Genomic DNA, 18,165 nt, shown 5'->3' on the forward strand with positions numbered 1-18,165 from the left:
TGACCAGGGATTGAACCCAGGGTTTCAGGAGTGAAAGCCTGGAGTCCTAAGTACTGGACCAGCAGGGAGTACTCAGAAGAACATTTTTAACATCACAGGAAGTTCTACTGCCCAGGACTGCTCTACAGAACCTAGAACCCACTGACAGAAACAGGCAGTCAGTGATGAAGTTGCAAGAGGAAAAGCTGCAACTCAGGATAGCTTGAGCTAAGCTAAGATGAAAGGGCAGGGGCAAGAGGTAACGGGAGTCATGCTACAATACAGCTGAAGCTTGAAAACGTTAAGCTAAGTAAAAGAAGCCAATCACAGAAAAGTTACATATTGTGTGATTCTACATCTGTGAAATGAATAGGCAAACCTATGGAGACAGAAAGTAGATTAGTGGTTGCCTGGGAATGAGAATTAGAGGTGGGGAGAAAGGGACGGAATGATCACTAAAGGGTACAGGATTTCTTTTGGGGGTGATGAAAATGCTGTCATTAGACAGTGGTAATAATCACAGAACTTTATGGATACAGTAAAAAATAAATTAAAAAATCACTGATACTGTGCGCTTTAAAAGGGTAAACTGTGTGTTGTGTTAATTGTATCTCAAGTGGGGGTAGGGGTGGGAAGGGGGGTGTCAAGACATCCTGGAAGGGCAATGGCAAAGCCAAGTCACGCTGCAACCAAAACTATCCAGGAGACGAACAGCAGAAGCAGCACCATGTGCAGACAGCTGAACGTGTGCCCTGGGTCACAAAGCTGGAGTTTTTGAGTCTTTGAGCAGTAGAGTTCCTGATTATATTATAGTCCACCCCACTGTGTCCTTACAAGACAAGCCTTTCATATATACTAGCTTGAGTGGAATCTGTTCCTTGGAGCCAAATAAGCTGGCAAATACTACCTTCACAACTGTTCAAAAATCATTTCCAAAATCTTTAATTACTCAGTTTTTCCCCCTCTCCCCTTCTTATTACCTGTTGATCTCCATTTGTTCATTATACAAACAGAAAAATCTCACATACTTACTAATCCTCCACCTCCCCAGCAGGCATAAACACTTGCTGCATCTCCAGACACCACCGACCCCGACCTGGTCCCCTGGCTCACAATGTGCACAGAAGAACACCAGGATGGAAAGGACCCAGAAACGCTGGCCTAAGTTACTTACCAGCTGTTCTCTAGGGGAACGAGACTAGGTACACAGAACCCAAGGGACATCCAGGGGACAGTCATAAAGATCTGAGAATCAGAGAAGCACATCAGTGCCCCCTTAAACAACAGGGAAGCCGAGAGGTCAGGGCTGAGCTCTGACCCCCGCCTAGAGAACACCTATGTCCCGGGTGCAAGCAAAGTGCTCGCCAGCTTCACCTGTTCCTCTGTTATACCGAGTGTCTGCAACACCTGTTACCGTAAACGAGAAAGGGAGCTAGGGAGCGGGTCCCCTCAGCCCTTCCACAGCAACTCCAGCAATGTTTGTCTCCTGTAATTTGAAATTTTGGAACAGATACATTGCTAGGTCATATTCCCAGGCAGTATCACTTCAGAGAAAAAACTAGTGGTATCACGTCTACTGCTAAAGCAATATGAGTGAAAAGAAGGGTTGAGAATCCAACAGGTGACAAGCACCCACCATTCTCTAGAACTTTCTTCTTTCCAACTCTGTGGCTTGGGTGTGTGGTGCCCCTGGGAGTGGGCCAGAGGACTTGCAGTCATGAGAAAAGTTCATGATAACTGCTTAATGACACCTGAGGAAGCCAAGTCCAGCAGGCAAAAAATAAAGAGGCTACCATCAAACATGCATTTTAAGCCCAAGGTTGATACCAACTGTTCTCAGTCAAGTCAGTCATAGCCTCTCTCAGCTGGGATTCTCATCTGTAAAATAGGGGCAATAGCCTATGCCCAATTAACCTCACAAAGTTTTTGAGAAGATGGATGATTAAAACAAAAGCTCTTGGAAAAAAATAATAATATAACAGAGTACTCCCTGATTATGTCTACTCAGAATGAGCACCGTACTAAGTCCCTTCGTTTTCATACTTCGGTGTACATAAAAACCACATGGGACACTATTAAAAACAGATTCTTGGGCCCATTCTAGCATGAGAATTATCTGGGCACGGGTCCAGAACCTGCGTTTTTAATTCCAGGTGACTTTTACAGAGTGGTCCATGATCCAGATTTCATGGGATACTGAATTAGGCCGACCTAGTAAAAGATGAGAAAACAGGCTGAGGAAAAACATTGTATTGAACCACTAGGCAATGGTAATGCATAGGCAGAAAGTGTTACAATGAAAGACAATTTGGGCCTAATTCTAGGGATCATCTATCTGGTATGTGGGAATATTTTTATTATATTTTAAGTTTTTATGATGGCATTCACTGTGATTTCACCTGTAATCTACTGCTGAAGTTTTATTTTAGCAGTAAAGGGAACTCTCATAAAAAGACACTTCTAGATTACCATTATTTTGGGGACTACAGAGAAGGCACAGGATCCATTTCAAATGAGCAAGCCAACTCTGTTTGAGGCCCCCAAAACTGTTCCACTTCTTAAAGAACTGTTGCCGATCTGCTATCAGCACACTTGTTACACCGAGCCCCAGGGCAGACTGGTCTGCATGCGGAGGCCTAACCTCAAAGACCCGCACTACCCTCTGGGATCTACGGAGTATTCTACCATTTGATAGGCTTGGCTTTGGATGACTTAAGTCTCTTTCACTTAGGTTCCAAGGTACTCTGAAGCCTGGTTCAAGTAACTGAAATCAAGGGTTAGAAGTGTGCTCTTTAATACAGAGCCCAGAATTCAGGCTCCCTACAGCTACAACTCAGAGCCAGGTTGGCATTTTCGTTGCATACAATGGTGACCAATAATGCAAATTGATTAGGCTTCTCATTTTTTACGTTCAAAATTTATTTAGGCAATTTGCCAATCAAGATTAATTCAGTTTGCCCCCCTTGGGGTGGGGCACATCTGATGTTCCCAAAATCACGTATTGTGTTGCATTTTCAATTAGTTGGGTGCAGAGGGTCAAGATTCAGGGTTAGTTGACATATCGATACAGTATTCTGTATACACTACTAAATACACCCTAGCTACCAGTCTGTGATATGAGTCTAAGAATTTGATCATTAGAAATAAAACATACAAATAAATAAATAGCTTCCCAAAAGATTATCTGAAGTTGTATAACCCAACCCAAAGCAATAAATCTAAGGTTAAAAAAATACCTTAGAATCTATCAGATAGGAAAACTACGTTAAAGGAATTAGAGCCCAGCACACTTGAGCTGATGCTGCTAGACATATATCAAATGCATCTGTATGTACAAAACTTAGTTACAGCTACAGGAAATCAGCAGTAATGAGAGAGAATCAGACTGCAGTAGAAAATAACAATAGTGTGGACTTTGGCTTCCTCACCCAATTTTTTTCTTCCCTCTTTTAAGGAAAGGGACTCGTTTTATCAAGTAACAAAGAAAACAGCCCAAGTCCTCTACTTATGATAAAAATTAGACAACAAAAATACTTACACGGGACTGGAATTCAAAGAGCAATGATCCACCATCATTTCTGGAAGGAAATCCAACTTAAACGCAGCCATCACCTCACTCTCCCCTTCAGAAGCCAATGATATTAACTTGCTGCACTTGTCTGATCCACAAATATACACAGCTTTAGCTTCCTGGGCCCCACAAAAAACACAAAGTGGAAACAGGAGCTCAGGGAGACCAGCAGTAAGTGCCACAGGAGCAGGCAGGGCTGGGGAAGGGGAAGGGCGTAGGGGATTAAAAAGGGGATGCGACCGTGTGAGGGGAGGCTCAGCCCCGCACACAATGAAAGTGCTGATGCGCCAGGCTTGTTTTGTGCGATTTTCCCTGGCGAAGCAGTACTAAGTGCGCTGTCAGATAAATAGAGTGTCAGATCCATGAAGATAGCAGCGGCTAACAGAGCAGAAGAAACACAAACTTGTCTCACATCTTCCCAACTCCTCCCTGCCGATCAGTTTTTGGGGAACCCCCCCAAAGCTCGAAACTACCTGGAGCACAAGGCGGGGGGGGGGGGAGGTTCACTTCATGTCGTCTGCAAACGCTTTTAGAAAGAACTGGGCTGTTAGCCTTGGTCTGAACTTATTTTCCATGTGCCAAAGACAGCAATGAACACACTGTTTGGGTTCCAAACTAACCTCAGAAGAGTCATTTAAGGAGGAATGGTTCAGACCATCCATCAGAAGCAGGCCAGAGGCCAGCTGGCTGAAGAGCTGGCCACCAGAAACATATTGCTCTTATATCACCCCCTGCACTGGACCAGCTTTGCTTTCCTGATGGTCTTTACCGCAGGGAAGGGCTTTACAAATTGCTGTTGCAGTGGCATTCACTTAGGGAGCACAAGGCAAAACTTCTTCAGTAACTCTGAATCTTAATTTGCCAGAAAATTTAAAAAACAAAAAATAAGAAGTATATTCTGCCTCTTGACAGAGTACTAAGAAACACTGTTTATTCAGTATTTTGACCTTTCTAGAGAAACAAAAGAAAAACAAACAAAAGCCACCACAGTGATAATAATGAAAAAGACCTGGGGCCCACGAGGGACAAACACTCCAACACTGAGAGGAGGAGAGAGGAATGCAGACTAAGTCTCTTCACCCCCTGCTCTCTTTTAAACTGTTCCTGAAACCAGGATTAATGAATGCGCACATAACAATTCTATTACGGGTGAGCAGCAGAGATAGATATACTCAGCAGGCAAGGCAGATGTGGTGCTCTCATTCTCAATTTAGCTCCACATCCCTCCAAACAACAAATGGTGGCATTTCAATATTTAGGCAGTGACTCTAAAACTATCTCTGAAGGCTCCCAAATTTCACAGGACTTCTTTCCATTTTTACCATTAGGGTTGCCTTACCTCAAAGGTTTCACTTCACTCAAGCTCAGATCACAATATAGGGAACTTTGAAAAAAAGAAGTTATGTAAAGAGGTAAACAAACGAACTAAAGACACAGAATGACATTAAAACAAAAAATGATGAAAGGTAGTCATGTCACAGCACAGGTCTAAATGTTCTAGTCTAACAATGGCTGACACCTGTCTACATCTAACTGAGAAAGGCAGAAACTGTGTCTTCTGTTCAATATCCAGACATAACCACCCAAAATTTAGAACTAAAATACCAAGTAACTGCTCTTTCTGTTTTGTCCGAGACCCTGGCCCATGTGATCCCCCGTAGAGACAGAAGTGACAGGCGCTCTGCCACCCTATTAAAGAGGAAGCAGAAGCCGGCTGCCAGTGAGGAGGCTGCACCTGGCACCCAGCACACAGCTCACCGAGCCCCGGCCGCCAGAGAAAAAGAAGATGGCGACCCAAGCTGGGGCTGGCTGAGCTACTGGCTAGTTTGGTCCTTGTTTCTAAACGCACTGGAGTCGATCACACGCTTCTTCCTATAGAAAAGCACCTGGACTAAGGAGTAACTGTGCGAGGTCAGTTAACAACCAAATTAGATTTTCTAGTTCAAGGATTCCTTTAAAAATGAATCAAGTTTTCAGGAAGTCCACTGGTTGCTATGCTTTTATTCACCAAAAATGCATGACTCCTAACTACATCTCTATTTTAATCAGAATCACAACTATAACGAGAGTACTGCTCAGTGTATGAAAGGATGTGTACTCCTTACAGTAATTTTTACCAAGTCAAAGGTTGTAACGTTTTAAAATTCATTTTACGATGGATAAGGCTGCAATGTTTTAAAAACCTACAAGGTGGAAATGTTACTACATGGGGGGAAGGGGAATTCTCTTTAAGCAGGTCACAAGAATTATCTCGGTATAATTAAATTCAACATGCTTGTGGGAAAAGAAAGAACAGAAATTAATCACAAGTCACTCCATTTTAGATAAGGGTTACAAAGTGACGATAAAAACAATTATGGAAATACAAAAATGCAGCTGTTAGAGGGAAATTAAGAAGGAGAATTAAAAGTTATTCATAGCAAACTATCTGTAAGCAGTTGTTGTTTAACAGTTCTTAATCAGAAACACAGTCCAGGCCTAAAACCCAGGACCCACTGCAACAGAAGGCCCGACCTCCCCTCAGTCTCCCTCTAACCACGTGCCTGTGAACTCACACTCACGGTTTCCTCTTCTTCCCCTAGTTGGCTGTCTCAGTTTTCTCTGCCTTGAATATTCTTTTTTCTAAGGGCAATAACTCAAAGCTTGATTATTTGAGTGTAGGAACAATCAGTCTGTTATAATAGTAAGAACCCAAATCATTAAAAATGATCAGAGGATAAGATACTGGGGCTTTCTCAGGTGGCTCAGTGGTAAAGAATCCACCTGTCAACGCAGGAGACACGGGCAGAAGACGTGGGTTCGGTCCCTGGGTTGGGAAGATCTCCTGGAGAAGGGAATGGCAACCTACCCCACTGTTCTTGCCTGGAGAATCCCATGGACAGAGGAGCCTGGCGGGCTATAGTCCATGGGGTCATAGAGTTGGACACAGCACACACATGCACACACACAGATCATCTCTCCTAGGAAACCTTCCTGAATGCCTTAGGTGCCCTGCCCTGTGTTCCTGCAGAATTCTGTGGGCACTACCAGAGGGTACAGGACGCCCTCAAGAGCAGCACCCCCTGCATGTAGAGCATCAGAAGGGAATAAACAGCTTAAAAGCTGGATTAGAAGACAGAAATGCTAGAACCACAGCATCCGATTTGTCAAAAGAAAGAGCAAAGTATAGTTAAGCAAAAGAGCCCACATGGAACGTGCAAATGTCAGGCTGTCGATCTTGACTGATGTAACCAGGGAGTTCAATGACAGGTGAAGGGATTTTATACTTCCATCTCAATAATCTAAATGTGTTTTAAAAGGCAAGAATGTGAAGTCTGGTTGTATGAGCATAGAGAAAATGAGAGCCTACTGCTAAATTATAAAAGAGAGCCTATGTCGTTAAAGAACTCCATCATTAGTCTATTTAAGGAAAAGTGCAAAAACCCAGGGAAAAGTCATAACCTAACACAGTGAGCTGGACTGGATATCCCCTCAGAAGCAACGAACTGATACTACTTGAAAATAACCAACCAGAACAACTTAAAATTTAGCCTAAAATCTTTCTGGACTTGAATTTCATTTCTAAAGTTTAGTACCTCTAATATAATTAGTGGGTCTCCTAAAACTCCCAAGCTAGTACTTTGCATATGCAAAAATGCACTGACCTAAATTGCTCATTATCTCTGTGACATCTCACTTTGTGGGAGACTTTCTACAAACATGTGCGAGTTGAGCGATCTTAAAACAGAAAACCTCTGTTGAGTTTCCTTGGGAGTCCAGACAATGAAAAAATTCTGAAGAGGGGGGCTGGGGGGGGTTAAAGAAGGAATAGAAGTATTGTTTAAAAAAAAAAAGTTCTATTCCAAATCTAAAATCACAGTAAGACCAAAAGCACTAAGTTTAGTAACTTATATCTAAGATTGTGTGCTGTAAATTATCATATATGGTGCACAAAAAAGGTAGGACAAGACTGAAGGGAGGAAAATTGACCTGTTTTGAAGTCTAAAAGTCTTCCATTTCCTCTCCCTATCTTTAACCACCTATCTCCTCCCCAATCAGTATCAAAGTCCGAGCAGAAAGACATTCTTCTATGCTTAGTTCTCTCAGCAAAAGTGTAAGCTCAGAGACTTCCATGGAGTTTCTGGGACAAACTTGATCAAATAAATCATCCTGTCAAACTGACCACCCTTCAAATCAGGTCATATTTCAGGTCCCCAACCAGTTCTGGAATTTCAGTATAAGTGTTAGTTGATAACAATATACTGTAAGTTGACGCTTTGTTTATGTTCCAGTGCTGATTTAAAAATCAGTATGTTGAACAAATTCTGGTTCCAAGAGGGTCGTATCATCTTTGTGAAATTCACTAAGTTCTATCCTCATCTTTGTTCTAGTTTACTTAGGGTCTTCCAATAAGCCACCATGGCTCAGACAGTAAAGCGTCTGCCCGCAATGCAGAAAACCCAGGTTCCATCCCTCGGTCAGGAAGATCCCCTGGAGAAGGAAATGGCAACCCACTCCAGTACTCTTGCCTGGAGAATTCCATGGACAGAGGAGCCTGGTAGGTTACAGTCCATGGGATCGCAAAGAATCGGACACGACTGAGCAACTTCCCTTTTTCACTTTTAGGGTCTTCCAACTATGAGGGCTTCCCTAGTAGCTCAGATGGTGAGGAATCTGCCTGCAATGCAGGAGATCCAGGTTCGATCTCTGGGTTGAGAAGATTCCCCTGGACGTGGGAATGGCAATCCACTGCAGTATTCTTGCTGAAGAATTCTCATGGGCAGAGGAGCCTGGTAGGTTACAGTTGATGGGGTTGCAAAGAATCGGACACCACTGAGCAACTAATCCTTTTCCAACTATGAAGTAGAAAGGGGAACGGAAGCCAGCCAGGCAGCTGCTGTGTGCAGATATACACACATATACAAGCACATGCCCTCCCTCTCTCCCACTCCTCCACCCCCTTGCCCAGCTCCAACTATTTCAACTAGGCAGCAGCTAGTTCAAATGGGAGGTAAGCCTGCCTTGGTAAACAGCTAAGGAGAAAGTTGGGAAGGAGAAGAAAAAAAAAAAAATCAAGCTTCCCAGGAATAGGAAATTTAATCCCACAATGCAGAAAAAAGCCATCACCTTTCTGAAGGCGATTTTTTTTTTCACATCTGCAAAACAGGCCTCATGCAGTGAGGAAGGTTAAACAGACAAGCACAGAGCACAGCCACCCAGCAGGGAGCCCATACCTGTAGCTTCCACCTCCCTCTGGACTAGTGTCTTCACTCTAAAAACCAAGGAAAGAAAAATAAGTGGACCATGCCTATACTTCTCATAACTCCAGACACATAGCTTCTTTTCAAACAAAAGCCCCTTTGTCACTGAGACTGAAGATAAACAAACTCTCCCTCTCCCTATTTTCAAGTACCCAATACACAATTACATTAACACCATCCAGTTAAAAAAAGGAGAACTAAAGTACTAAAACGTTTATTAAAAAGATGCTTACCCCAAAATGTCACAACAAACAGCAAATCAATGACTAGAATTTATGAGACTGAACTACAGCACATCTAGGTCACCAAAACAATCATTTTTAGCATCTGCTCTTGGGTAGGAAACTACCATAAAGCTAAAGGCTGTATAATCCTTTTAGCAGTTAAAAGTGAAAGTCGCTCAGTCATGTCTGACTCTTGGCGACCCCAAGGACTATACAGTCCACGGAATTCTCCAGGCCGGAATACTGGAGTGGGTAGCCTTTCCCTTCTCCAGGGGATCCGCCCAACCCAGGGATCAAACCCAAGTGTCTCGCATCGCAGGCGAATTCTTTACCAGCTGAGCCACAAGGTAAGCCCTGAGCAGTTAAAGATTGTATTATTCATGTGAAGAAGCCATGCTATTTCCCCAAAGCAATCATCCTGAATAGGCTGGTGCTAGGTATAAAACTCTTCAAAAGCAACTGAAGTTCCTGCCTTGTAAATGCATACTGATGGCCCCAGGACAGTGGTGAACCACTGAAACCAAAAAAAAAAAAAAAAAAATCAGAAGATGGGGAAGTTAACTGAAGGTAAAAGCAAACAGAGGAACCAAAACACCAATCTATTTCATTTTTAAACATATCGAACAATCTTTCAAGTAAAGACTGATTCTATAAAAGTTGCCCAAATTCCTACAAAAGTCCATCTAGATAGAACTCCTGCTGGCTGTACTTCTGTCTGGCCCTGCCTACGGACAGAGAACTGCAGAAAGTCACCGAGTCTACACTGGAAAGTGGTAAGAATTCTGAAAGACAAAACCAGAACGAGAACTCCCCATGAGACACTGCACTCCACCTACCCTCTTTGAACGCAGAGACATTTCCTGACTGGCATAAAATGGGTGCATGAACACTTAACTGACGCTTCATACAGACTGAACTAGTCTCCAATTTTGCTAATGAAGTAATGATGCTTCCAACCATTCTACTGTAAAATTTACACTAAGATACACACACACAAAAACTAAAAGTACTTTCTTGGACCTGCCTACATCATCAAAAGTTATTAAGAGGAAAGGAACTTACTATTTCTATGTTCATAACACTTCATTCAATCCTATATCATTATGGCCATTCCAAGGTGGGGACTACGCTAGGAATTCAGAGGCTAAAATAATCTACTGAATACATGAGGAATTCTAATTTCAGAGCCCACAGTCTATCTCTCTTGAGAAATGTGCCCATCCAGGCTGCACAAAGTTGTATAGGGACAGTGTGTCTTGAGCGCTCGGGAGTGTTTTGTTAAGACAGTAGAGAACAAGTTAAATGTCTACTTGTTAGTTTTATTCTGGAAGATACAAAGGGCAGATGAAAGACCAAGGAGTCATGTTTCCCAATATATTGCGGAGAACAGCTGAGAAACACTACTATTATGTGACCCTGTGAGACCAGACTCATACTGCATGCTGGCTGGGGAATCTCCAGGATACAAAGAGCAAAACGCAGGCTGGGGTTGAGAAGGAGCAATTATATTAAAGTCAAGGTCCCAGAGAACATGGCAGGGACTAAGAACACCCTAGGTGCATAGCCAAGAGAAAGAGAAAATGGATTTATTTAAAAAACACACACATAGGTAGGAGATAAATCATCCTACTAAGCCACCCAAAGACTTTTTAAAGAAAACTTTAGCACACAAAAAAAGGACACACTGCCTTCCTCCACACAGGCCCTAGTCACTTGAAGGAGGCCAGTGGGAAGATTAATACACAAGAAGGTGTTTTCTTTAAAAAGCTTTGTCATTCCAGTTTTACTTTTCTTACATTCTGTTGCCTTGTCTGTTAAAAAAACAGAAACGCTTCGGGGAGAGAGGAAAGCTACGTGGAAATTAAAAGCTTCAGGTTGGAGGGATTTCTTTTTAATTGGCATCCTTTCCTCTCTCTCTCCCTCCCAGTACTGACGCGCTTACCTGGCCGTGCCGGGTCTCAGCTGCGGCACACGGACTCTTAGGTGCTGCATGTGGAACCTAGTTTCCTGACCAGGGATCGAACTCGGGCCCTTGCACTGGGAGCACGGAGTCCTGGCCATTGGACCACCAGAAAAGTCCCTAGGTTTGAATTTTCTACATCTTTCATTTCTGTAGGGAACCAAACAAAATGCATTGCAAGCTGTGAGGGAGACTGAACTACCTTTGTTCTATACTTCCCTGGAGCTCCACAAAGTCTGTTTCTATTAACATTATCTTCATGTTCTTAATCACCATGTGTGGAGGCACAGAAGTGGTTTCAAAGAGGGGTAAAAAGGAAGAGTTAAGGGAGAAAAGGAGCACCAAAAAGGTGGGTGGGGTTGGGGTGAGGGGGCAACAGACAAGGATGTGGGGCAAGACGGCACTGAGGGGAATGAGCAGGACTGTCTGCTTGTGACATTCAGATGCTCAAAACATGACCTGCTCTGAAGAATTGAAATGAAACTTTGCAAGTCGATGGTACAGAGGACTATGAAAGGCAAAGTACTTATCCCACAACAAACCCTCTGGAAAGAATTTATATTTGGTTTTAGACTATATCTTGGAACTTCTATATGATCTGGACATGCTTCAAGGATGCAAGAGTGAATGAACAGTATCTGATAGGAAAGGTCTCAGATCTCCTACACACCTCCCATAGTGTAGGCAAGGTAATGAACCTTATTTCTCAGAGTTCTCTGCTGGCCTGCATGTTGAATAACAAAACACAGTCCTTCAAAGGAAGATAGAGATTCACCTGACTCAATCACCACGAACAGCTCTTACATCGTGTGCACTGAAGCAAACTCCAGATACAGAGGCTGGCAACAGGCACAGTAATGCTCAGCAACCTACATGAGACCTAAACCTATGACTCTAGCCTCATCAGCATGACTCACTAACCAACCACTGTTAGCAAGTGCTCTTAACAATACCTGGATATTATTAATATATTAATAATAAAGCAGGGAGCTAAAGAAGAACTGAGCAATGATCCAGATGAGAGGTTTTTGAAATGTTTTTAAATGAAGTGTTTTTCCCATAAACATAAAAGTGAAGCTGTTCAGGTGGAAGACAGACAGAGGCAAGACAGATCCTACCTGTTTGCCTATACTGGCCCTCAGGGTAACCCTAGGTCTCCTGGGAAATTTGAAAACAGGCCTGGATAATTCAAAACAATAGATAATTCACCAATTTTATGTCCAGCATCGGGATGAATAGTTTCTTGAACGGATTTTTCTCTTTGAATCTAACAGATTATCACAAATCAAGAAATTTAAGATGCTATCAATGGTACTAAGTGTGCACATCCTCAAACTGATGGGATATGTATTTAAAACCTGTACACCAGAAAGTAGGGAAAATGTCCAGTCATTTACAAGAGGCTACAATTACAAAAGTTCACTTTTGAGTATTTACTGTACACCATGTGGTGCTTCTGGTCTTTTCTATACTTCATCCTCCTGCCTATTCTATCTCTATTTACAGACAAGACGAGGGACAAAGAAATGAAGTAACTCTCAAGATCACATGAATCCGGGCAATGAAGGAGTTGGATGGACTATAAAGATAGGCAGTTGGACCCTTGATTGAAAGCCTGACAGGTACACTGAAGCACATCGTAAATTTTCTTCTCCAAGTCCCATCTTTTCCAGAGCCTCTCCTTCACTCTAGTAAGTGGAAGTCTGGGTCCTGCAGAACATCAGATTCAAAGCTGTCTATAAGATCCTGTACACAAACCACAGAAAAGACTGCTTAAATGCTGAGCTCCATGAAGCCAAATCTGACCATTTTTCTAAGGCAATTCTTGTAAGTAGGTAAAGGTTCAAAGTCTCAACGGTCTTAACCGATTTGACTGGGGTTAGTGAAAACTACCTGTTACTCAGGAGACTTGTGACTGATGAAGTTCATTAACATCTCTTAAGGGTCAGTTTCTTCACCTGTAAAAGAGGACTTAACAAAGAACCAAATGGATGCCCAGAATATAACCAAGTCACGGTACAAATCTCTAACTGGAAGAGGAAACAAATAATAGGAAGGACTTATGAAAATTGTGCTCTTTTAAAAAATGTTTGTTACTTTTTAGACTGTGTGCGATGCCCTCATGTCTTTCTTTCTCCTCCCATTATATGGCTGGTTCAATAAGGTTGGGCTTACTGCTTTGGAAAACTGCACGTTCTTCCACATCTATGCCCTAGAAAGCCAAACCACCATATAAAAGGACCACCTCTGGAAGCTGTCCTACCTAACCAAGCTCTTCCTGATGCAAAACTCCACCAGGGATTAGTGCTAAATCCAGCGGAGTTTGCCTGGATTGGCCGCTCTATCTGTTTTCCTCAGGAACCTGGGGCAGGGGAATGGCAGTTGCCACCAGATCCTAATCCAGGATCCTGGACACACATATCACAACTAATAGTGAGTAGAATCTACCTCAATGATCTGAGCACTCAATGAAATAAAATGTGTGAAAGAACCCGGCAACAAATAGGTGGACCCAAGACTGAGAAACTATTTAACCGCTAACTGTTTTGTTCATCTGTAAAATAGAGGCGATCAGGTAAATTAAACAGACACACTGAAACACAAAATACATTCCCCTCTGTCACTCTCCTCATGCCCAGGGCATCTCCTTCCACCAAAGGAAACTATTTCATGTGAAACAGCTTGGGTCCTGCACTCTCTCAGGCTTAGTTCTGACTTGTCTGGGTCAGCGCGGGTCAAACCTGACACCTTCTCTGTGGGGTGTATAAAAACCATTTCCCCCCCTTACGACACTTGCTCCGTGGCTACTATTTCCATGATTCAGACTCAAGTTTGGGGCTTCTGATTCTTCACTGAGTCATCTATGTGTGTCCTCTCCTTGACCCCAGGAGATAAGTTTATAAACAGATCTCAACCTCATCTCCTTCACCACTGGCCAGTATGCTCATCTTTTCTTTAGAGGCAACAACTTTTCTCCAGCTTAAAAAAAAAAAAAAATGTGGTAGAAAATATATACACAGGGACTTTCCAATGCAGAGGGGCGTGGGTTCAATCCCTGGTCAGGAAACAAAGATCCCGCATGTTGCATGTTGCAAGGTACAGCAGGGTCAAACAAAACAAAAAATTTACCATCTAACCATTTTTGAGTATACAGTTCAGTAGTGTTAACACTGTTATGCAATATAGCGACACTTTTTTTTTTAAAGTGATAGTTATAAAACATTTTCTTGTGAGCAGCCCACATTTAAGAATTGAGTCAGAACTCATATAAAGCCTGACTTTGCCAACATCATCTGTGTGTAGAAATCAATAAATATAACGCTTATCTGACAAAGCCAATGTAATGATTAAATCTCCTGAAACTGTTACAAAAAGCGGTCCACAAAATAGAACGGTGCCCCCCCCCCACAAAAAAAGTTAAATGGTGGTGAGCTGGGCTTTGTTCTTTCCTTCCCTGATCTGCCATCTCATCTCCTGTTGAGTCACATGATCTTTCCATACGATTACATACACATGGAAACAAGCAAACAAGCGTTCACCTCACCCGAGGCATTCCATTTTGGAGGTGCTCTGGTGAGGCAGACACGAAATGCAAAATACATCAAAACACAAAACAAAAACCACAACTCTTCATACTTCCTCCCCAAATACCTCTACTCTCTAAGTAATTCTCAGATCCCCATTAAGTACTCCCTCTCTCCTCCCCACCCAGCTCTCTATTTGGGGAGGGTGGGGGCAGTGAATAAGAATCTCATTCTGTCTTTAGCTCCTCCTGTTTCCTTGGCAGCACTGTCAGCCCTGGGCAACAAAACCGCTGGATGGAGCGGTAGCAATTTACATATGGTAGCTAAGCTTACACTGGAGAAGGCAATGGCACCCCACTCCAGTGCTCTTGCCTGGAGAATCCCAGGGACGGGGGGGCCTGGTGGGCTGCCGCCTATGGGGTCGCACCGAGTCGGACCCGGCGCGCCTCGGCAGCGGCAGCTAAGCCTACGCGCAGCTTTCTCCGGGCAGAACTGCTACCTCTGCTGTGCATCTCTCCAGTTTGAACCCAGTGTTCCAGTGACACAATGTTAAATGTCTGCCTGGGGATCTGAGCCATCAGGGAAGCCCCAAGTGGCCTCTACCTCCAAAGACACAGCAGTCAGAGGCAGCGCAGGGTCCCCACTGTGTGGGAGAAGTGGGGGGCACTGCAGGGAGAGGGCCTCAGGGACTGAGCCACTGACCGAGCACCTCATCCCGGGGCTCAGCCCTTCTCCTGTCCCAGAATATTCACGAATCCTCTGCTGAAATCTGGCATGTTCGGAGACCACCAGTTCCGCCTTAGTTTCACTGCCCTGCCATAAGGCCAAATCTGTCTCATCTAGTGAGTCACTACTGCTCCTCTCTCCAACTGCATTTTGATTTCAGCCCACTTGTGCAGCTCATGAGGGCTGTGCCATATGTTAGTACCGTGTAGGCAGAATGTGACTAATTTTTTTTTCCCTAAAACACTGTCAGTTACTTTTAAAATCACCTTATAATCTTGATGTCTCTGAAGAGTCATTTCTGTAATACACAACCTTCTGGAAATGACTTTATAATTATTCTTCTGAGTGCTCAATAGAGATTCTTCAGCATTTTTATTCCCATTTTCCAGATGCGGGAACTAAAGTGAAGATACCAGATTGAGTGACCCAGGTTCCACAGCCAGCCAGCAAAACTTTCTGGAGTCACAGGGCTTTATTTGGTAAAATACACCCATTTGTAAAATGCGCTTTTTTGCGGGCAGAGGGGGCACACTCAAAGTATTAGTTTGCTTTTATTTTCTGAGGTGATTATTAAACTTTAGGTGTAACAACTACTTGGAATTTATTGGCTGATTCTCGTGACTGGTCTCATGACATCCACCTGAGTTGGTGAAAGAGAAAAGGACTGAATGAGATATGGACCAGAAATGTTTTTCTAAGGCAGAGATCACAAATGGGTGAAATCAACATTTTGAGAGTAAAAGAAATATATCTGGCTTACAGATTGAGCTACCATCACCACATTCCCTAAAAATGTTAAAGAAGGAGGGGCTACTCCTGCCTACTCTAGGCAACATGGCTCTTTTCCAGCAATAATAGTCGTTGGTTTTGATAGTTCAGCTTATCTCAGGACGGTCTCTTTCAAAAAAATCTTCCCTCTCAGGTCATATGCTCTTCATTCCAGGAATTGTTTGGGCTAGCGGTTTGACTGCCACTGCATTAAGATCCTTTTACTCTGATAAACAACAAGGTCCTCCTGTATATAGCATAGGGAACTATAATCAATATCCTGGGATAAGCCATAACAGTAAAAAATATGAAAAAGAAATCAGCACAACACTGTAAATCAAATATACTTTAATAAAAAAAATCTTTCTAGTCTTCAATAGACATCACTTGCAAAATATAAAAAATGATCTTAAGTATGTGTATCAATTTGACAACTATATATGCACTTTGAATCCAGCAACTCCAGTTCTAGAAATACATCCTCCAAATAAACTTATACTTGACATACACAAAAGGGCATTCATAAGGACATTGTTTATAACAGCAAAAATGGGAAATACATATGCCTATCAGTTGGATCCTGGTTAAATAAACTACAGTATAGAGACACAATACCTCTGTAGCTATTAAACAGAAAAAGGCAGTTCCAATGTGCCACTCAGTACTGATCAGGAGGGTGTATTTATATAAGGACGGACTAGGAACTCCTTTGTGGTCCAGTGGCACTTTCACGGCCAGGGCCCGGGTTCAACCCCTGGAACTAAGATCCCACAAGCAGCGCAGTTCGACCAAAAAAAAAAAAAAGAATAGATAGAATATTTATAAAATAGAATAGAGTATCTCTGGAAGGATAAAGAAAAAATTGCTCAAAAAAGGTTGCAGAAGTGGAATACTGACCGAATTGTTTACATATGCATATATTTTATCTATTTTACAGAAAATTGTTTTTTAAAGAAAACTCTTGGAAGTTATGAGGGACAAAGAAAAATCCTAACTCAATCTGTTACAAACCAAGCACTTTGTTTTTCTATTTTTTTTCCTGCTTTCCAGAAACATGTGTGTGGAAACAGCCAATGTCCAGGTGAACCAGCAGTATACCGACCATGTGTGAGCTGAGGAATTATGCCATGTGAAGTTACTCCAGCAACTTAACTGACTGCAAACCTTATAGCCGGCCTATTTACAAAGTCTGGAACTATTTTCACTCACTCAGCTGTATATATATGTGTACATTTCTTCAATCAATCCTTCCTGCCAGGCAGAGTGCAACATTAGCTGGATTCCAGTAAGGAAGGCTAGGGACAGGGTGAGATAATATGTCAAAATAAGTTCTATAAATACAGCTTTTGGCCTAGTATCTCAAAAAGGAATCAAAACAGCTTCAAGCTTAAATAGAAAAATCCTACAGTCCTGCAGGAGGAGAAGACGGGAGGAGAAGGGGATGACAGAGGATGAGATGGTTGGATGGCATCACCAACTCAATGGACGTGAGTTTGAGCAAGCTCCAGAAGTTGGTGGACAGGGAAGCCTGGCGTCCTGCAGTCCATGAGGTCACAATGAGTCAGACACAACTGAGGGACTGAAGAGTCCTGCCATACCTTACCTGAAGTCTCTAGAGAACAAGCGAGGCCAGGGATCTGGAATCCTGCTTCTCACACTGTATCTTGTCTGCCTCTTCCTAATCTCAGGAGGTTAAGATCAGATTTGAGGTGTCATTAAAGTCAGCATCTTCTTATCTCTTCCCTTATCTTACCCCCACGCTACCAAATACATCAATATTCTCTCACTGAGTTCACTTCAACTCTTAGGCCAACAGGCCCAATATACATCACATACAACAGTCCTTCCACAGTACTTAGCATCTAACTTCTATCATCTCCAAAATCCCTGACCAAGCAGCCAGGAACCCTGCCTGCACCATCTGCCCCAACCTCAACCTCAACACATGGGCACTCAAGCAGGATGCTTCCATATGGTCTTGTCTCAGGAGGTGTGTCCTATTCTGTTGAAAAGCAGGAAACTCTACTCAACCTCTTTCTGTTAAGGTCGTAATTCTACAAAACCAGAAACCACTTCATTACGTGCAGATGCTCCCTGAGATACAAAAATTACACACCTTTGCTTCAGCCAATCAGGGCATGTGTTCAGCATGGCTTGATTCATCCCAAAGGAT

At 42.8% G+C, this 18,165-nt stretch overlaps 1 protein-coding gene across 50 annotated transcripts in view; it reads right to left on the reverse strand.

Moving 5' to 3' along the window:
* CELF1 (CUGBP Elav-like family member 1) overlaps positions 1–18,165 on the reverse strand; it is a 63,680-nt gene that overhangs the window by 22,410 nt on the left and 23,105 nt on the right. For 14 of the 50 annotated variants that reach the window (XM_081538781.1, XM_081538779.1, XM_081538773.1 and 11 more), the window contains exons 2-3: positions 8,764–8,801; positions 3,518–3,669 (exon numbers count right to left, since the gene is read on the reverse strand). The exons of 23 other annotated variants lie outside the window; for them this stretch is intronic. In XM_081538781.1, the coding sequence (XP_081394907.1) occupies positions 3,518–3,588 (71 nt within the window). In that variant the 5' untranslated portion in view covers positions 3,589–3,669; positions 8,764–8,801. The remainder of the gene's footprint in view (positions 1–3,517; positions 3,670–8,763; positions 8,802–18,165) is intronic. 13 more of the 50 variants (XM_081538818.1, XM_081538801.1, XM_081538797.1 and 10 more) reach the window with 1 other exon arrangement.

This window comes from Giraffa tippelskirchi, chromosome 11, assembly GCF_054371585.1.
Source record: "Giraffa tippelskirchi isolate mGirTip1 chromosome 11, T2T-mGirTip1v1.2.pri, whole genome shotgun sequence".
NCBI classification, from domain to species: domain Eukaryota; kingdom Metazoa; phylum Chordata; class Mammalia; order Artiodactyla; family Giraffidae; genus Giraffa; species Giraffa tippelskirchi.